The sequence below is a fragment of the Netta rufina genome (assembly GCF_964035555.1).
Source record: "Netta rufina genome assembly, chromosome: 8".
NCBI classification, from domain to species: Eukaryota; Metazoa; Chordata; class Aves; order Anseriformes; family Anatidae; genus Netta; species Netta rufina.
In genome coordinates this window covers 5757760-5779685 of record NC_140131.1, presented here as the reverse complement: position 1 = coordinate 5779685, position 21926 = coordinate 5757760, and the positions used below count along the sequence as shown (strand labels likewise).

Here is a 21926-nt window from a genome sequence, read left to right as displayed (position 1 = left end):
TCCATTCCCCGAAGGCTCTGCCATCGCATCACAACCGTTCCTACTCCGTTTGTGTGCCACTTCTTCCAGCAGCCATCAGACACACTGTGAGCAGCTTACACCTCTACAGCTCACGGTACACACTGCTACTTAGCACCTTCCTCCGGGCCGCAGGACAGTGAGTTATACCTCCATCAATCCTGCCCACTTGTGTGCACACTCGGAGTCCTGTTGATTTTTCTCATTGATTACATGGACACATTGTGATTTTGTGAACAGAGCCCAGAGCAGCAGAGAGTCAAGTGCTTCACATCTCAGGTCAACGACACAGATCCTAAATCCTGCTGGGGGGTTTACCTGCAGCAGCCATATCGAGCAGGAGGGTTTGGTGCCAAGCTGACTTCTTAAGCCCTATCTGAATGTGTAGAGAGAATTTCAGAGGTTGCACTTCTGGTGACTTAGTGAAAGCATCAAAGCTTGGGGCTAGGAAAACATGCAAAAGACCGGATAGAGTCACATGTTGGATCGGCTCACCAGAAGCTCATGAACAGATTTGTTTCCTCTAAGGCCACAGACTGGCTGCAAGCTACTCAGAAGCCAGTTGTCTTTGGCTATTTTTAGGGCTGGGCGTCCAGATTTTCTTTAGGAAATGCATGTCAATCTTCAGCAATGTCAATAAAAGAACTAATCTTTGCAGAATATCCAGACTGTGACAGCCCTGCACGTGGACGTCTGACACCAGCACCATTTCTGTCAGCGAGCACGTTTCAGCACGACAGACACCAGGAAACCCCAGCACGGAGTTAAGAGTCCCCCTAAATGGAGCTTAGCAGTGGGCCAAGCTGCAAACACTGCTACTAACCTGGTCATTTCTGCAGAGCCAAACTAAGACCTACAGGTTGAATTACCAGGGCCTCTGTGTCAGATTCAAATACAGCTGGATTTTCTGTTCAGTGAGTGCACTGCACTCACTAAAAGCACTTGCAGCATCTGAAAAGCTGAACTTAGCATAAGCAGGCAGGATTCCCAGGCAGCTGTTGCAGAATAACCTGTGGTCTCCAAAGAATAAGTCCCATTATTTTAATGCTTCTCCTTCCCACAGAGATGGTCAGTTTTGTGACTGCTCTTTTTAAAAAAAGTATTGCTCAACCAAGAGCAAAACAATTCATCTCCTCTGAATTTGGGCATGAAGCAGAAGCAGCAGGAAGCAGCCACACACATTCCTTCCCAAAGGGAAATACAAGAAGTAGGGCTCAAGGGATCTTGAAGTGCCCCTCTTTCAAACTCCTGCCCCAAGGCAGGATCAAATCTACCTGAGCCACTCCTGATTGAAGTTTGTTTGTTCCTAAAAAGTTCCAGTGACAGACACTGCCCCTAAACAGTTCATACTGTGATCTGTTGCCACCATTAGACATCAAAACTAAATCTCCTTTACCAAAAGTTTGAATTCTTAGTCCTTATCTTGTTGTAATTCATCTGAAAGAAGCTCCAGGAGTGGGAAGGGGCATGTCTGTCCTATGAAAGCGAGGACCAGGCAGGCCTCCAGCACTCACTCACCAACTGCAGCACCACGGAGAGCAGACTGTGCGTGTCTCATCTGTGCAAGGGAGAAACAGCTTGAGGAATTCAGATTGCCATGAGGAAATCCAGATCAACAGCGTCAAAGAAAATAAAAGAAACTGGACCTTGACAATGGAATACAGAAGTGGAAGTGAACTTGAACAAGCCACAAGCCAAACTTGAGCCCTGGGGGAAACGGCACCAATTTCACCGCCTGGGCAAAGCCTCTGCTGCCTAAGGGGTGTCCCTGACATGGAGCCTGAGCCTCAAGGCAAACGCTCCGGGATTAAGGCCAGAAAGTTGCTCAACCTCAGCATGAACAAAAGCAAGTCTGGATCTCCTCACAGCAGCCTGACGACCACATTTCAGGGATAACCCGAATTTCATCTAAATGTACATTAAAAAACCTACTATGAAGATAAAATACAGAAGAAATCAGAGGAAGGACAACATCTGTGGATTACAGAAAAATGAATGAGGGATATCCACATCAACGTGAAAACTAATTAATATCCCAAACCAAAATCTCATTGCCTTCCTCTGATTCTGAACTGCGCTTTTATAGCAACCTTAAGCCCCGAGTTTATCCATCCACTTCTCCATAACACAGAGCAGCAATGTAAGCAATAAATCTGCTCCCACTGGTAAACTACCAGCTACCTGCTTATCCCTGGGATTTCTGCATTGATTCCCACTCTGCAGAGTGCAACCAACTGCACCTACAAAACAGGCTCAATGTTTCATTATTCTAGGACTGTGAGCATCGATAGGTCTCTCATTTTGGACGTATCTTTCATGTGAAAAAATGGATGTATGGAGCCAGGATCCTCAGTGACACGCTACCAGCACCTCTATTTGCAGTATGTTATTCCTCCACTAGATGTCTGCATTAGGGATCTGTAACTTACCCCTGGTACTGGCAGGGACAAAGCTGGAGCTCCAGTTTGAAGCCAGGTTTGTTGGTAGCCTGGTGTACCTTAAAGACATAAGGCCACTGTGATCATGCTGTTTTCCTGTCAGTTCCACCTCCTGCTAACATCCACTAATCAAACCAGCTGATTAATTTCAATCAAGTCTGAAAACAAAGCAGAGGTCTCAAAGATGATTATCGTTATAGGAACTTCATTAAGATTATACGAGTGGCAGCCTGTGTGAAAAAGCTCTGAATTAGCATCCTCACTGATGGAAAGCAAATCTCAGCCTGTACACACCTCCTCTTTGGTGGCAGTCAGCAGCACATGAGAAGGAGCGCAGAAACCCAGACAATACCTTTTTAAATTTTATGAAATGGGAGAGATCTGCTCAGTGTTCATCTGTGAAAGATTTTTACATTTCAGACACGGCTCAGAGACTCCAAAAAATGGCAATTGTATATGGCCAAATTTGAAACATTTAAAATTAAACTAAGCAGAAATATAAAAACCAATAAAAAACAATAAGTAGCCTGAAATATTGCTACTCTGACTTTGGGTTTGTTTATGAGAATGCTTTAAAAAAAACATTCGTTAGCCATAATTAGTGGCAGTAGTGTCACGGATTGTTTATGCTTTTCAGGTACGCATCTCAGAAAAATATTGTACAGGAGGCAATTAGATGAGGCACCAGATCAAAGGTTTGTACGATTTACTCCAAAATACAAAAAGTCAAATGGAAGAGAAATCCATCAAAAATCCTAAAAGCAGGCTTGCTGAGTGATGATAAGCAGCTAAGTTTCCAAATTGTAAGAGCCCTAAAGCTTTGTGAGACTTTTCTGCCTCCAAGTAAAAAAGAAAGTGGACTGTCCTAGTGGGTACTAAAATATTACAGTGTCCCTTACAAGGTCTTCCCACTGTTGCTAGCAGAAGGGAGCAGTGCTCTATTCCCTCACTGCCTGACAGCAGCATAAGGGAAGCACCGTCACACTTTGGTTTTGGACAGTTCATCCAGCAGCCCTGGTGCACAGCCCTGAGAAGATATGAGAAGAATTTGGAAGGGTTCTGTGGAAAGAAGCAAGGGAAAATTGCAAAGGATTTTGAACTTCACCCACAACAGAAATTGCATATGCACAGCAACCTTCTACTGTATTTATTGCTTTCTCTGATGGATCACTGCATAAACTATGAAGGTAATTGAGAGGAAGGAATCGAACCTTTCTGTGCATCAGGCACGAGAAGAATTCATCCTGTACTGAGCGTGAGAGGAAAGTCACTCAGCTGAGTTTGGCAGCATGTTGTTAGGACGTCTTTCTAATTACTGCAGCATTCAGAGAAAAATGTGCAACTCAAACATGACTCTGCCAAAAGTGATAGGAAAATTAAAGGCCTCAGAAGAGTGCCATGACAAAGCAACTTCTGGAGAAAGGAAAAAAAATTCTCTGACCAGGATTTTGTAGGGACTTAGATTTCAGGTGACTCTTAAAATGGTGACTAGTACAAAATCAGCATTAATTGTGAAAACTAACTAGCTTCTCTGTGATTTCATTCTATACCTGCCAAGCAAAAAAAAAATATTGATTGAGTGTGCTGCAAGTTTTATTTACATAAAGATCTGATTGCTTGGTTCGTTATTATGCAAAGCAGAGAGAGAGAAAGCTCTTTCAGCAGGCATCTGAAAAAATCACATCTAAAAATAACATTATGCTTTGGCTTTCCTTGTAAAATGCCTGAGAGTGCATGTTTCTCTCTTCAGTGGTTACCGTGAAATGAACGAACTATGCTGAGGAAGTCCCTGCAATTTCCACTAACTTATAACCGGAGAGGAGTTTGCTCTGTAGAGGAAGATAACTGAGCCCAATTCAGCAGCTGGAAAATAGAAACAAGAAACTACTGTCCTTTTTTTTATTTCCAGTTCAAAGCACACACCTCCAAAAGTCTTCTACTGAATCATTTTGAATGTGTAGCATTTTTCTTCCCATATATGCACTCCTGTGAAGTTTTGAAAGCTTTTATTTTTTCCAGTGCTGTGCCGCCAGTTCCTTCCTTGAAGCTATTGTTGTTTCTCACAGCAAATCTTTTTGAAGTTGTAAAAATAAATGAGTGTGCTGTATTGGACTAGTGCCAGAAGGAATGACATTGCAAAGTCACTTTTGAAAGAGACCTGTCACCTCTGAAGTGGAAGCAAATTGGTAGCTTTTGAAAGGCTGATCACCTGCCTAAGCTGTCTCTGAAAAAAAAACAAAACACAGGCATAACAAAAAATAAAGAGGGAAAGCACGTCTGCACATAATTTTATCTGTTCAGTAAAAATCAGATGCAGCTTTTTGATATAAAAAAACCCACACAACTCCATTTAATAGCTTTTTCCATTTAATGCTTTTCAAAAGCAAAATGCTGCACTTTTAAGAACAGCGACACTGGGAGAAGCGTACAGCCTTGTGTGATGTGATAAAACTGAGCAAAATGACATCTCCAGACCAAAAAGTTCCACGAAGAACATTCTGTATTTTATCAGTCCTGGGTCACTCTTAGCTTACTTCCACATTCACAATTCATAGCCTTGTTCCTATCTGGCTATTTACAATATCCATTTCTTTCCCCAACAGCCAGCGTGGCACAACAGAATGCAATTCTGATAATGGGGTAATTCCACTTTCCCTGTTTTGTTTTTCTTGTTGTTTGTTTTTATTGCTAATCCTCAGGAGAATGGAGTGCAAGTCTTCACCATCATTATTTCTTTGCAAACACTTCTGCCCATTTTGACAAGCCACAACACGTTTCAGAGCAAAGTAAAAATTCAGCATTAAGCAGCTGAAATAAATTCCTGGGAGCAAAACTGTTGCTTTCTAAAGCTCTTCGTGAAGCACTTACTGATTAAATCTGGTATGAGATCTTGATGTCCTCACTGGATACAGAAAGACTGTTCAGGAATCTGCAGTTCTCCTACATAAAAAGAAAACAAGTGCACCCAGGAGTAAATCTTTGCAGCCAGAAACAGCCAGGCGTACTGCAGTGCAGGCTTCCAGAACATCTGCTCTACAAACCTAATTATCCCTCCTTGTACAGATGCAAAAACCATCTGAAACGCTGGCACTTGAGACACAGAGATGATTTTAAGTCCCTTTAAAATAGGTTTTAAAAATAATACATACCAAAACGCCCTGCAGAAACATTTCCGTAAGCTGACGTGCATTCTGCAAGTCAACAAGAACCCATTCCAGTTCCGTGTCCCATCAGGTAAGTCACAGTCCCCCAGCGATCCCGTAAGGGCTGTTTGCTCTCACCGTTCTTTAGACTTGGTTCTCAGTGGACTGATAAGAAACTACAGTACCACAATCTACTTCACTGCAGTCAGCTTTTCAGAGATTTTGCGGATCCTTTTGAGACCAGAGTGTAACAGCTTCATTTAGTCTTAACCTGCAGTAGAAATACTCAAGCCCTAAAATCCAGGTAAGAATATTTCCAGAGGGAAACGTTAAATTAAGCTCACCTTCTAACAGCTACAAGGGCACTGGTCCAGCTATTGGTGGCCCTTTCCTTTTCAGATTCCTTCTGGAGATTAAATTACAGTAAGTGAAATTTGACAGAAGAAAAGTTTTAGACGGGTTTATTTATACAAATGGGGCAGACAAGTGTATATAGATGAGGCAGAGATATGTGGCTGTGCAAGAGCAGACAGCTTAAATCATTTAAGAAACGGTATCCGCAAATCTCTTTCCTCAAGTGAAGACATCGTTCTCTTTGTCTCCGAGGATCTCTCTTTCATCTCACTGCTCTGAATTTGCGCTAACAGTCAAGTGGCAAGCTGCCAAATTATTCACAGTTGGCTAGAAGCATGGTCACCTACAAGCTAATTGATGCCACAAAACTTCCCTCCAGGATGCCATCTGGGTTGCATTCAATATTCTTACTGGATTCAAAAGCCCGTCCCTCTAAACTTGAAAGCTGCTTCTCTTGACCAAATGCCAGTTTGCTGATTTTGTTTGCAAGCACACACATTAAAGCTAAATAGCAATACCAAGCTCCGAACTCCACTCTTTTGACCATAGATGGACTGAATTACTTTACTAAAATAAAGACAAACCATTTCCCCATCTCCCAAGTGCATAAACTGGGGAAATAAGAGCTGAAGGGGCTTCTCTGTGCTAACCTAGGAAGGGACCAATATAAACTAAAAAGGCATTTTATACCAAGTCCCTGCCCTTGCCTGAATAAATAGATCACATTTAAAGAGAGCTAAGATCCCAGCATCTCTCGATGGCTATAATGAGACTTCTGGCTTTCATTTCAAAAAGTAGGCCATCTACTGAATAACTGAAGTATCACTTTTGGGGCCTACCTGCCCCACTAAGTCACACAGGAACACGTGCGCTTTTATTTTCCTATTGCTACTTCTTGCAGCAGAAATGCACCTTGCTGACACCTGGTCACATCCTTCCAGTTCTCTGCGCTGACAGCTGTACTTCTCTGCGTGCAAAGCCAGTGCCCCAGGAAACAGCAACACTAAATCAATGCAGAGGTCTCCTGCTCTCCTGTTGAACATCTGCTGCTCAGCAAGTTTCCGTGTGTGTTTTGTCACCCCATCAAACTCCGTCGTGAGATGGGGAAAGCCGCTCACCTCTACAGCGCTGACAACTGGGATCAAGCTGGCACCACCTGATGCTGACAGGGAGCTGCCAACCCCAACGAATTGGTGAGGTCTACACGATGGAGAAACGCACCGTCGCAGTTACTGCCAGCGATCCGAGGCCAAGGAACAAACTGCCTGAGCACAAACAGCTCTTCGTTTCCAGATGAGGACTTCCCTCGATGACATTTGAAGATAAAAGCTTACAGCTTTTTTGGCAGAGAAGGGAAAAGCCTGCCACAGAGCCTGTTGAAACAGGGTCACGTTTTGTCAAGCTTTCAGCCTGCCTTTTCTATCACATCCTCCTTCTGCTCTTTGTAGGTTCTCCACGCTGGGCATGTTTCCTCAACCAGCATCACAAACTCCGTTTATTAAAACCACAAAGTTCAGATGTGGCTGAGTTTCCAGCTGGCTCACTAAACCCTGCATATGGGTCTCATTCTTAGCCCTGCTGACATTTTATTTCTCTTCAGGCTTCCTTGTCTTCCAGTGCCAGGCAAGTTTACACTACAAGCACTCTGCGCAGGGACACAGACTGTTCCAGAGGAGAACAGCTGACAGAGTTCTCCGAAGCCCCCAAATCCCACAGCTCGAGCTGCTTTGTATCCCTTCAGCAGGCCTGGATCTCACCACGTGTTTCCCCAGAACATGGCCCCGGAACGCTGTCCTCAGAAGGGCTGCAAGAAGCCTTCCTGAGCAACATCCCCTAACACCAGGATCCTTCCAAGAGCAGTACAGTTTTACCCTCCAGCCGCTTTCCTGGAAAAACTTTGCAATACAATAGATTTGGCAGGGCTGAGCCGCTGTTACCTCCTCTTCACGTGGAGGAGAGGCAGAATGCTGGAACACGCAGAGGCAGTTCATTTGGTTCGCTTATTCCGACTTAACGCTGTTTGAGCAGAAGTCAGACCTGGCAAAAGCTCATCAAAACAAATCTCCATCAAGTTCACACACATACACAAGTGCACATCAGGGACAGAAATGCAGAAACATTTGGCAACCCTGCCTGGCCACATGCCGTGGCCAAACTAAAACTCTACTATTCTGGAAGTGTTTTTGTATTTTCACACTACAGGAAAATGCTATTAATATTAGCAGGGGAATGGGAACTGAAAAAGCAGGATGGAGGTTACAACAATGATGTGACAACGCTGTAGAAGTTTACAATGACTCACTAAATACCCACACGGAGACAATAAACTTGTTCTGAACTCACCAAGAGATCTGTGGTGCAATTTGATAGCCTGCAGCTTAGCAGGAGAAGCAGCCTCTCCAAATGGCTCAGGGCGGGGTTTCTTGGGGTTTTTTTTGGGCTTTGTGTGCATGTGTCAGTTGAAAATATTGTGCAACATCTCAAGCAGAACATGAACTTCAAGTGTTTCCATAAGCAAGTGGATTAAAGCAATAATATTGGGGTCTTCCCATCCATAGCCAGGCCAGGATTCAAGACTGGCAGGAAGTAAAAGGAGCTTTGCCTGGGGTACTCAACTGACGGGGTGATAGGAGCACAGCCTGCACACCACTTCGTGGGACTCTTCTCTCTGCAGAGCCACATGAAGCTGCCTCCTTTCAGCCCTTCTGTGCCCGCAGCAGCAGATTTTGCAGCTAGATGCCAACCCCTGCAGAGCTCCGCTGGCAGGGAGGTCAGGCCTGTGCTATGAAGCCACAGGGCCAAGGCGTTAGCCAGCGATGTGAACTAACAGAGCGGCATTTCTTTAGACTTCTGCAGAGGCAAGACCAGGCTGAGCCATCCCGCAGACAAAATGTTTTCTTTTTCAAGTCTTGGTATCAGGGAACGGTACCGTCTGTAGACTAAAGCAGTAAGAAAACCCCGCCAAATGGCACAATTAATTAGAGCAGAACATACAGCAAGTATCTTCCCCAAATCCCAAGGTACTTCTGCTTGAGTATTTTGATTGCTAACACTTCAGAATGAGATGGGATCCTGGACCTTCCAAGTCCTACTCAATGAGAAACAAACCTCTCTCTGTCTCTCCCCCTCTTTCAGAGGTAAGAAGTACGAATCTTTTCTCCTTTCCCTGTATCAATGGGAATTTGTCCAATGTCAGACAGCGAAACTTGCAAAACCCTTATAGGTCAAACTGCTGTAAAAATCTCTGCTCTTATAAGAGCAGAGTAAAAAACAACACGCTAACAGATAGTCCCCAGCTGGTTACCATACAAAAATGACATTTACAGGTGCCCTTTTCCTATGGTAAAGGTCAAGCTGATGCACCAAAAGCCTCTTCCATAGGAAATTCACCCCCAGACAGTTCAAGCAGAGATGACACAAGCTCTCATGTATACCACAGTCACAAAAACAGGCTTTTTTTTTTTTTTTTTTTTTTTTTTATAAAGAAAAGCTTTTGGGAATTTCAGTTTCTTGTTCTAGGTCTCATCAGGCCTGTTCTTTCCCTTAAGAAACCTAATCCCACGCTTCATCAGAAATAAGTAGCGGGGAGAAAACACTACTCAGAAACAATACAGCAGATTCTGCCCTAAACCAGTCCTTGAATATGCTTCTAATGCCACAATCAAAGTCGCACTCCACAGAAAGAAAAAAAATCTGGTAGGAAGTAAAAGGCACATATTAGGTCCTGTACTCAGCTGCCTTCCTCCCCACTCTGTGGTTTTCACTGCCAGATAAGTATCTTTTTTATGCCCTAAAATTAACCCTGTGATATGGTAATGAAGCCAGCACAACGAGGTATAGAAAAGGAACCTCTGCGAGCAACAAAAATCACTGTCCAAACCTTATTATTATGGACATCCCTTTGACAGCTATCCAGCTTGCAGAGAGAAGGAAGGAAAAAACTGCCTTTAAAAATGGTATTTCAGTTTCAGTTTTTTTTGAAACACTCCTTAGTGTGCTGAGCATGCACAGATGAAGCTGCCAGGGCACCGGCCCTATAAATGGAGGGCTCCAGATAGCCCAGCACAAACCTGACTCTTGCTGCAGGAATGCTACGCTTCCCGTGGTGCTGAATATCTCAGTCCTGACCTTGAAAGCTGGAAGATCAGAACAGCTCAGTGACAGGTAATGTCTTTTGTTCTGTGAACACACATCCTCCAGGTTATCATTTGCCAAGGCACTTCACAGTATGCCCAATGATTTGGTGTCCAGCTGCCCTCAACTCAATTGGAGTCAGCAGTAAACGTGTGAAGCTCCCCATCAACTCCTGTCTCCAGCAATGTCACCCTAAACGGCACTGCCTCAACCTCACTTTTGTTCTCAAAGTTTAAAAATAATGTATAAAAAAAAAGCTAAATGCATCCAGGCAGGGTGAGCAGCATTTGCACAGGAGCCATTAATACTTTCTACAACTATTTGCACAGAATCAGGCTGCCAGCGTTCACATAATTTTGTGCATAATCAAATGTGAAGAAATGCCTGCTGCTCTCAGCCAAGCTCTGCAGTTTCCTTCGCTGCCTGAGCGAGAGAAGGTGTTGGTAAAGGCTCTGTGCATTGCTGCTGAGGATGCACTCTGAGAAGCAGGGCCATGAGAATTAATGGCTAAACTCATGCAGAAGGACTTGAAGGCGAAAGGACTCCAGAAGAGCAATGAGAGGTTGACTGCAAGCCTGGGAGAGGCTCCACAGCATTCAGGCACATGCTCATCTACAGCCACAAAGAAAAATTAACTGTTGTTTATCAACACCCTCTAGAAAAGAGTACCTGGATTTATATCACAGGCCCCAGGATTTCTCCCCCACTCCATACTCCCACTCTTTGCAGTGCCATGCCAGCATCAGTCCCTCCAGTAGCAAACTGGACAGATGTGATTCTTTTCAGCACCTGACAACACAGTTCCTCAAACCTTATTTAACTTCAGGAACCAACATGCACTGTCCCCTTGGGCAAATACACTTACCACATTTTTTTAAAAATTGTAGAAAATCCTCTGTTGAAGAGCTCTCTTATAAAAGGGAACTGAAATCAGCCAGCAAAGGGCAATTCCTTGAAGTTAGGCATGTAAGTTCAGTACGCCAATGTGATGCTGGCAGAGACTGCTGCACAGCTTCCCTTTGAAACCAGTGATCATCCAGCACAGAACTCTTCTCATATAAGTCACTCCTAAAGAATAGAACAAGCCCAAAGGGACCACCTAGTAGCACCCAGCTTATGTAAATGCAGTCACTGGTAAGAGTCCAGCCATACTTACCACACTAGCAGAAACAAGTTTCATTGTGCAAACTTCAGATCGATTCAAGGCAAATGCTATCATTGTTTTACACAGGAAAGGAAAAAGGAAAAGATAGGCAGCAATAAAATACTTAATAGTGAATTAAACTTCCCTATTTATCCTGGTTCTTGCCAGCCAAGGATATGTTACAAAGAACTCATTAAGGCAAGGGTGCACTGGTGATAAATTACTGCAATTGCTAGTGCTTAGGTAGCAGCAAGGTGTGGGCACAGAGGTAAAGGAGGCCAGGAGAGGCAGCGTCCCCACATAAAACAGAAAACATTCTGAGCAATAAAAAACCTGCCATGAGCAGTCTCAAAACCAGGGCTTCTGACCAGCTCAAGAAGTGGCTGCACTGCTGCCCACCTGTATACAGGCTGTGCTCTGTTACTCTTTAGGATACGTTAGAACGTACGAGAAGAAAGAAGTCTACTTTTAAAACCAAAGCAAGCACCATGTTCATTCTCAGATGCTCATGTTTGCTGTGTGTCTTTGATAGGAAATACAGGCAGCAGTCCCTCCGAAGCATTTCTTGCATTTGACTCGCCACTAAAATTTTGAAAGTGAGTTACCTAAACATTGAGGTTTTTCTGAATATTTGACAAACTGCACACAACAAAAGCAAAGGCTAAGCCTTTGAACAGTCCTTTAATCCAAGGAACACGATTATCTGTGCAAAACAATGTGATAATGGACCAGAAAACAAGAAATTGGGAACATTCTTCACGAGTCACTGGTGTTCACAATGAGTTGCTGAATCACTCCACAGCCTTGGGCAAAGGATAACTTCTCTAAGCACCACTTTTTGCTTCCATAAGATAATGCTTAGTCCACTTGTATGAAGATTTAGAGAAAGCTCCACTGCTAACCAGCCATCAGATGACAAATGTGTAATGAGCGTAACGCCACTACACTAATATGAATAGAAGCACACAGTTAGAGAGAAAGGAGGTATAATTCTTGGCCTATATCAGTCAGCAAAGACATTAGTTATCAAAGAAACTGGGGCATTCCTCTCTCTCAGCAAGTAGCTGCGTAGCTGCCATCGTGATCCAGGAGAAGACTACGGGAACAGTTGCAAGTTTACATCTGAAACAGACATCACCTGCCACCTGTTTTTCTACTCAGCATAAGCATATTCACTACTCCTGCTAATTCTGATTTTTATGCTCTTTAACTACTCCCTGGATCATGCTAAGTAGCATCAGGTCTGGGCAGAACAGGTCCAGCAAATCCAGCAAGGCTTACTGGTATACGCTCGCTGCTAAATCAGCAAACCATGCAGCTGCTGTGTTAGGAGACCCATGCAAAACACCTGGAAATCTTATTCATCTAGATCAGCTAAAATAGAAAAAGCCTGAAAAGCCAAAGAAATTAATTTCATTAACTTTAAACACAGACAAAGATGGCAAAGCAAAGATAGACAGAAAGCCTGCACTGGGTAACGCACCGCTGAACGCAGACTTGGGATTGAAAGAAACTTTTCATTCACTCTCTGAAATCAAGTAAAATATCACCTCCATGCACACTGTAACACCTTTTGTGTCTCTAGGAAGGAAGCGTGAAGAAGTATGAAACAAGGCCAGCTAAAATACAAAACAAGTTTAAAACCTGGAGTTGGAGCAGTTACTCAAATAAGGGAAAAAGTATAGTTTAGAGATTACTGTCAGTTGTACACAACAATCACTTTCTTAAATTGATGAAACTGTGCTGGGCTATTTGGAAAAGGACAAGCATCTAAAACAACATAACGTATCCAAATTGAATGAAAATAAACAGATTTCCATCTTTTCAGTGGATTTAAATGCACCCTCTTCCCTCCCCCCTTCAATGTTTGGTAAGTAAAAGAAATTCCATCCACAGAAGCTACAGAAACCAAGCTAGAAGCCCAGAAAAGAAAAAGAAACTTACAGCAGGCAAAATTCTCACCCAGGACGGACAAGGTTCTGCAGCACTAATGAATCAGATTTTAAATTAGATATCTATCTTTGCAAAGAAAAAGTAATCAGAGCACAGACAGCAGTTGCCAAAAAGAGCCCTTCTGGTTCTGCAAGTACAGGACTGTGCTCCTGCTGCCATGGAAACTGAGCCCCGGCTGCTCTGGTCCTGGTGCAGTGCCACACATGCTCTCAAGCATTTAAAAGATATTAATAATGCAAAAATATTACCGATAGATCAGAGACAGAGCGTCTTCTCTAAGAAAAAAATCTGGCAGCAAAGTTCACTTCCCATGGCTACAGCCCAAAGGCTACTTGCCTTACTGTAAGGCAACTGTAAATCCTGTTATCTCCTGCTTCCTAACTCTGCTCGGCACTGCCTGTAAGGGTACCCTGCCTGCCAGGCCTCAGCTTAGCCCGAAAAAGGCAGGAAGCCTGGAGGGAAAGTTGGAATACTCCCCCAGTTTGACAGGTACCCCCGCAGTGAGCAATGCAGTTGAGTGTGTTTAGCACTGCACTGGTAGGGAGGAGACCTCACGGTCACTCTTGGCTCTGCTGTCAGCTTCTTGTAGGACCCTGAGGAACCCCAATGCCAGCTCCTGTCGGCAGGACAGCCCCAACACCATCCACTCACCTCATCATGAGGAGGGCACAGGGCTGCCAGCTCAAGCTTAGCTCCCAGGGAAAAGTCACGTCCCTGCCAGAAGCAGAACTGCGTGCCATCGGGGCATTATTAGGGCACGACACAGAGAGATCAGAGCTGGAGCTCTAATCCCCCTTTTAAAGTCTTCCAGCTTCTCTGGGTTGGAAACCTGGTTCTTGATAACATTTCAGTTTGGATGGGTTTAGGTTTATTTTTCAGCTAGCTCGCAGCATTATTATAACTTTTAAAATCTAATCAGTTTGTTATCTCTTGAATTTCAGATGGAATTCTTCACACAGCAGAAAATCTGCATTAATTATTTCACAGGGCCTTTTACCCCCTCTATTTCCCTTGTGGCTAGCTAAATACTCGTAATTTTATCAGGAAACGGAGTTAGAAAAATCACACTCGACATTTTTAACATTTCCTGCACAAGTGCTGTAAAACAGCAGAGGCTTCCCTTTGGCTAGAACCAGCTGTCTGCACTCACAGCAGAGCGCGCTGGAACAGGCAGCCTGCTTTCCTACCAAGGACATGCCACCGCGCAGGGAAACAAGCAGCAACACAAATCTTCATCCCCGTCACTCAAACTCGGCTCACTGATTTGTTTTCCTGGGCAAAGCAAAGAAAGGAAAACTGACATCTTACGGCATTTGTAAGGCATGTGATGGCACGGGAAGGCAGAACTCAGCAGTAACATGTGCTGGCAACATTTTGGGAATTAGCAGGGAAAGCCTGGGGAGAGGAAAAAAGGCTATCAGAGATGTTGGACGTGAACAGTGCAAGGATGAGGACAATCTCATGCCAAATCGAGTCCACTACGAACACATCTTCAAGAGCACATTTGTAGTCTCAGTGGCACACCGAATACACGGCAAATCTGCCAGTGAATTAAAAAAGTTGGTGCCATTAAAAAAGCTAGCTGCAGCAAAAGCTGGGTGTCTGCTCTATTAGAAACAGATGAGCAGATCAATAGCTGTCAGACATTGTCAAGCCTTAAACTTCAAGCCTCAAGCACTTAACGTCCCTTTACAGAGACAATGGAGTCAAGAAACATCTTCTCTAGTCCTGCCTATCTGAGTCCAGGTGTGTCAGATTAACGTGTTCACCAACATGTTCCACTTGGTTCCTCCAGACTCATCATTGGCATTTGTTCACTTCAATTCATCTCTAAACATCCTCTGCTGAATATGAAATTATCCCAAGCAGCTTCCATTCCAACAGCAATCAATAAGAAATCACATCTCAGACGCGTGCTAATCCTGGGTCTGTAACACCACAGACAAAGAGAGCTGGTCTACATTGACTTTTGTTTCATCTTTTTATACATTAAAACGCTCTGGGTGAAGCTTGCCTACCCTGGTTCAAAATGTAGAATATTTTTATATCCTCTGAAATGAGAGCTCTGAGCTCTTTGATAAACAAACCAAGTCACTGTCAGTTCTGACTGCACTTTCATCATTTCCTTCTTGAACTTAATCATTATTTTCAATCTTCTCATTCTCCTTGACCTCAGGAAAGCTTTTCAGATCTCGGCTCTTCCCGTAACAGTAGCTAGAGCTATTCATGTGCTTTCTTGGCATAGCACAGCAGCAGTCCATAAAATCAATTTCTCTTCCCTCTGTAACCATAATGCCCCCAGTTCCCATGCCCCCAGTTCCCTCTTCCAGTCCTATCTCCATTTCTTTCCCAGACCTTGAGTGGGAGTGATGGAGAAGCACCATGGTCGGGAAAGAAGCTGCACCTAGAGTTAGTAACACTCCCCAAGCATACGTGCCAGGAGGTAAGGAAAAGCAGAAGGACACACTTGTTTCACACTTGGACTTAATGCCTGATTTTCTACATGAAGGATGAAAAGAGGAAGGAACACAGAAACAAAAAAATAAGCAGGTTGCGTTTCTCAGAACAGACAACGAGAATATAATGAAGAAAAGAAGATAAATGAGTGACAATACTCACCACATTACACAAGAAATCAATAAACTAGTTCAAACACCAGCTCACACACCCACACAGTACAAACCAGGGCAGCCGAGCCACAGGAAGACATGCAAGCAAATGTGTCCTGCCTCTCTGCATCACTCTTCCCAGTGCTCCCCGTTTTGGGATGAGCACGCAAGCTGGCCACCAACCCAGTTATCTGTCACCTACATAATCAAGAGCATATGATCGTGCATATGTCAAGGCAACCTAAAATTCTCCACATGCTGATGTATGATATATATATATATACGTATATATAAATATAAAAGAGACACACACATCTCTGGAGTAACATACTGCAATTACTCAGAATAGAGAATAATGTCTCAACGCTGAACTTGAAGAAAAATTGGAGCAATAGACAATGGAGATCAAAAAAATCACAGAATGTTTGTGGCAATTGGGACTACCTGCTGTCTTACCTTGTCCCATGCCAACACCTGCGAGCGCGGCACACCGTTACACTCAGGATGTATTTAACTCTTCATGGGATCCAGATTTCAGTTCGCAAATAGGCTTTTAATATATTTTTATTCCCAAATTCCAGCTTTAATGAAATTTGAGCTGAAAAGCAAGAAAAATAATACCACGATGCCTCCTGGGCTTCCGCATAGGCAGCAGGAGTCAAACTGCACACTCCCTGCACACAAAGCCAGCCAGAGAGCAGGAGCCTTTCCTCCTCTGGAGAGCGAGGCAAGAAGGACTCAGCTCTGCAGTCACATTCTGTGGGGCCCCAAGGCAGGGCACGGGCTGAGGTAGGGGGAAGTTTGCTGATGCTCCAAAGTGTTTGCCCTCAATTCCAGGCATGTAAGAACAGCCCTGAAATCAGTGACTCCCTTTGGACTGTCTCATACCTTTGGCAGCCTCAGTCCTGCCCAGTATAAAACATCCCTGTGAACAGCAGTAGCAGAAAGCAACAACAGAGAAAGTATCCCAATACAAAGAAGGAAAATGGAGCTTTGAGAGACATATAGTAAGTAATTCTGCATTTGGATGTGTCCCCCTGCAGGCAGATTACTACAAAGCTGAAGTGGCCTCACAGCTTGTTTCGTTTTTAGGGAACTGGTTAAGCTACTACTTGCTTTTTGCAGCTATATTCTTTGCCATACTGAAGGCTTATCAACAGAGAAACGTTTAAATAGAGGAAGAGCTTTATATATTTCTGCAACATACACAAATTAGTATCTCCTCCTTCTTGTTAACACTTCCAGACAAACGAACTCTGTCTCCTTTCTCCCTGACAGCCTTCTTTGCTACCAGAAATTGTTTCCTTATACTTCCTGTGAGGCAGCAGCTATATTCATACTTGCTACCTGCATCTATTTGGTCTTTCTTTTGCCCTTCCCTAACAGGCATGGCACTTTCTGTAATCCTTATTTTCCTGCTCTTCTCTAAATTCCCAGCAATTTATTTCCATACTGCAAGAATCATCTGTTTGTTATGGTGGCCCTTTGACTGCTTTAAATCACCAGCACTACTAAAAGGACTTAATTTGATGGGGTAACACTGAAATATTCAGTATGAAATACGAAGCATGTGCACACCTGATACTTGCTCAAATGAAGAAAACCAAAAGATTCCTTCCAAAAGAAAGAAGGCACAAAATTTCGACTGTAGAGAAAAGCTGCCTCTTGAAGCATGCTGAAATGGTAAAGATCATTTAAAGGGATACACAATCCAGTCTGCAATGGAATGTGCACCTTACCAGGCTGAACAAGGGATGATGGTCCAAATCCTGTTTCTGACATTCACTTAGTTTCTAGTGCCTGCTCTCACCAGTGAACCACGTGGCCAGAGAGCTTGTAGCTTCTTCCTTCATTAGCAACAGCAGTTAAAAATCAAGGAATTTTATTTTATTTTTAAACGAAGAAAAAAAAATAATTCGTACTGTATTAGTCATTTCCCACAAGTTAAAACCTTGAAAGTCAACTGCTACATACCCGTAAAGAATTTGGCCCCATAAGAAGGCTGTTGAGCAACCTTGGATAAACTTAACACACCACACAAAGCAGTAAGCTGCTCTGTGTAAGAGTTACAGCGAGCATTGATCACACGTCAGTTCCCGAGCTGGCTGTGCTCAGGCCCGCACGGGCCTAGGTAGGTAACTCGAACGACCAACCACGGCAGAAAAGAGCTACTGAACGGAAAGCACATTCCCAGGCGATGATACGGAATGATTGCCAACATATTCTCCTTCTAGTCTAAGTCTCCTTTAAAAAAAGCCAATATTATAACAACAGAGTTCTCAAGGATTAAAAATAACACCACCAAAACAACAACGGCAGCCTACGTGAGGACAGCTTGCAGCAGGGAGCACACACAGTGCTGCAAGGCTGCCAACCCCATTTGCCCATGAACAAAATACAATTTTTTATCTCCTTCCAGAACTGTTTAAGGTATTTTCAGTTACAAACTCTTCCAGCGTATACAGACTATCTACATACAAGGACAAGCATGTTTCACAAACTGGTTGTTAACGCACATGAAGACCATCCTGTCTCTTCAGAGGGCAAGGATGAACACGAACAGCAGTGAGCTACAAATATGTGGACACATTGATAACAAATGTTATCAGCTCCAGAAAAAGCATCAGCAAGTAATTACAGGGGTTATCATGCACCACATCGGTACTCGGCACCAGCAGGCTACCTGCGTTTTCATTTCGCTCTGTCACCGCTCCAGCATGCTGAGTTTTCCAGGACAATTTCATCCTGAGCGTATGTTCATAAAATAGTTTCTAAATGAATAGCAACGACAGAGGTGGCATCTAGCAACAAAACCACGTGGCACATATTCTTTCATACAGCGAGTATAACTCTAAACATTACATATGCTGAGAACTGCTATACGTTTTTAATGAAAGAACGTTTCTGAAACAAAGTGAGAAAAATGCTTGTAAAAATACTTCTTTAACCAGTCTGAACAATTGCAACTGCAAAGTCTCTCTCTATGTATACAAACTAAATGAACAGTCCACGAGTAATTTCTGCAGTATGTTCCTCAATCACTACTAACAAATGCCAAATTCAGATTAAAGCAAAGAACACTTCTTGATGTCTCCACATGCAAAATTTCCCTTTCCTAACATTAGAAAGTCACCATTCCACTACAACCTAGCCACTTTATTTTTACCACCCTCAAAAGAACAGTAAACACCCTCTGAAGCAAAACCAGATAGATGCAATCGTTGACCTAACCATTCTAACACAGCCCAATTCACGTAGAGCAGATGTTCAATGGGACTGTTTTACACTCTGTCTTCTGACACGATTAAAAAGAAGATCACAAGGAAAAAGAGAAGAAACAACAGCCCAGGTACAGGTTCCAACTGACTCACTCATGCTAGGCAAGAAGCTCAGGCCACAGACCTTAAGTGGCACTGAATGTGGAGCGCAGGGTGCAGAATCTGTTCCTCGAGATGCTCCCCCAGCCGTCATCCCAACATCTGAAACAGCAGCTCCCAAAGCACAGCCCACCTGCAGCTCACCAGGCCTCTGTACAACAGTACCCAGAGCAGCTTTTAACCAGAAGACTTCAAGAAGACCAGGGTCAGCCTGCTCCGAGACTGCTGGCACTCCCACAGTTACTGTCTCTCTCTGGAAACTCATACATTTCTGAGAAAATATTCTCAGGACAACTACACACAAGTCCAAGCTAGTTCCCAGTCAGCCGTGGCCTCCCCGAGCCTCTTGCAATCTTAAAAATTCCAAGTCTGAGATGCAGTAATAAAATTCCCACATCAATCATGTTTATATCTGTACTAAATAACGCTGCTGAATCACTCATATCATAAACTTATGCATGTGTAAAGCCTGTCAAGTCCTCTGAATACAAAAGCACCAGATATAAATGTTATACTCACTGACTTACTGTTACAACATCAAGTCTCATATGAGCAAGAGCTTGGGAATTCCTGCTCTCCATGAACTAATTTATTCAGAATTCACTGCGAGACAGGTGTACCAGTGAAGCTGCTAACAGGACAGTCACGCACTGGAGAACACATAACTAGTGACTCTTTCTTTTCTTGATATATTCCTGTTGTCCACTAACTTTCAAGAGTTCAGTGAATTACAACCTGACAGTTGTTTCATGTCTACTACCCTACAAAGATAATTGGAGAGATAAGCAGTGCCTGCTGTAATATTTGCAACTTAAAGAGAATTATCTTTGAACTGGAGTTTTAAGACTTAGGGTGCATAACTTTTCACAGATGCTTCTCACACTAGAGGGTTGACACACATTGTCCTAGGCTGTCAGAAGCTCTAATTAAGCAAAATACGACAGCGGTAGTAACGGCACAACCCTGCAAAGCACCCAGAGTTTGCTGAGTGCCACGCACACACACCAGGGTGACACCACAGGGGAAAGCAAGACTGCCACCTGTCCAGGCCAGGAAGTATAGATCTCCTTGCTCTCTCTTCCCTCACATTACCGAGGAACCAGGCAGCGCTGTGTGGCCGCGGAGCCAAGCAGCCTGCTTGCTGCCCCCCTTCCCCTCACCACGGCCACAAATACCTATTAAACCCCAAACCACGCAGCAGCCCCGCACCTTGCAGGAAAGCGGCTTTCCCGGGAGGACCAGTAGCGGTCCCAGGGGGGTCGCCCACCCCCCAGCTCCCGTGCCATGCCCCAGGCAAGGCTGCTGCTGGCGGCGGGGGCCGAGCCCCCCGGGGCGGGCAGCGAGGGGCGCTGCAGGAGGGGGCCCGGCCGGGCGCGCCACGGCGGGGCCGCGTCACGGATCTGCTGCTGCCGGCAGCCAATCAGCGCCGGAGCCGGGGCCGGCGCGACTTCATTCATTCATTCATAAAAAAGAGGCGCTGGGAGCGGCGCCCTTCCGGGCCCCCCCGGCACTCACGGCAATCCGCCTCGTCGCTGTTATCCGAGCAGTCGTCGTCCTCGTCGCATTTCCAGATGGCGGGGATGCAGCGCTCGTTCCGGCACTGGAACTGGTCCTCCTCGCACTCCTTGACGCCGCCTGCGAGACACGGGGCCGCGCCTGGGTCAGCGGGGAGAGCTCCGCCACCGGGAGCATCCCGGGGCCGCTCCGACACCGGGCAGGGCCCCGGGGACCGGCGGGGGTCGGAGCCGGGACCGGGCTCGCCAGGGCTGAGCGGCTCGGGGCGAGCAGCGGGAGCACGGCGGAGCCGCTTTGTGCGCGGATGGAAGGGGCCGTTCCCGAGCTCCCCCGCGTCGATTTAGAGGCACGGGATGACAGGGGAATGGTTGAATCCAGAACGCGAAAGACAAAGAAAAATTAAAAAGCGCACCGATGCTGGGACCGCCACGCGCCCGTTACCGGGGCGAAACGGCCGGGCACACGGGGATGGGGGGTGGCGGGCGCTCCCCGGAAAGGGAACCGACCTGATGAAGTTGAGGGCGGGGGGACGGGGCAAATCTGCTTTGCAGGCGCAGCGCTGCTTTGCCGAGCCGCAAATCCCTTCAGAGAGGGATTAAAGGTGGCAGCTCCCGTCAGCAGCGGCCGCGTTGCATTCCCCGCGAACGAGCGTGCACGGCCCCCGCTCCCTCCTCCGCAACCCCCACGAGCGGCGCTACCGGAGCTGCGCCCCCGACCCTCTCTCCCCCATCCCCTGGGGGAGCCCAGCCGAGCCGTGCGCTCCCCCGGGGGCCGCGCCGACCCCACCTTTGCCGAGGTGCAGCTTGAGCAGCAGCAGCTGCAGCAGCAGCAGCCGGGCGAGCGCAGGCCGGCACATGCTGCCCGCTCCCTCGGTGGCAGCGCGCCGTGTGCGGGTTGCGCGCAGCCGGCGCGCCGCTCTGCGCCCCGCCCCGCGCCGCCGCCAACCAGGCCACGCCCCTCGCCACGCCCCCTCCGCGCGCGCTGCCGCGCCGGCGCGCCCTGGTTTGCGCGCCACCGCCCGCAGGGGGCGCGGGGTTCTGAGCTTTCCCCCCCCGCAGTAACCGCGGCCCAAAGGGCACCGGCGGGGCTGGCACCGGGAGGCTGGGGGGAGCGGGGAGCGGAGCGGGGCGGGCAGCTCGCTGCGGGCAGCCGGAGGGGGTTTGCGGCAGGTTGGCGGAGCGGCTGTGGGGTGGGAGGAAGGAGGCCGGGGTGGCTGGGCTCGTGGGGTGCGTTACGGTAAG

The 21926-nt window shown here is 45.8% G+C and overlaps 1 protein-coding gene across 1 annotated transcript in view; it reads right to left on the bottom strand.

The window, feature by feature from the left end:
* Window positions 1-21541, bottom strand: part of LRP8 (LDL receptor related protein 8) — a gene marked incomplete at both ends in the record, with an annotated part of 164605 nt that extends 143064 nt beyond the window's left edge. Inside the window, 2 exons of the mRNA XM_084290973.1 lie at window positions 20686-20805; window positions 21472-21541. Coding sequence (XP_084147099.1) covers window positions 20686-20805; window positions 21472-21541 — 190 coding nt within the window. The remainder of the gene's footprint in view (window positions 1-20685; window positions 20806-21471) is intronic.
* Between the last annotated feature and the right edge of the window lie 385 nt (window positions 21542-21926).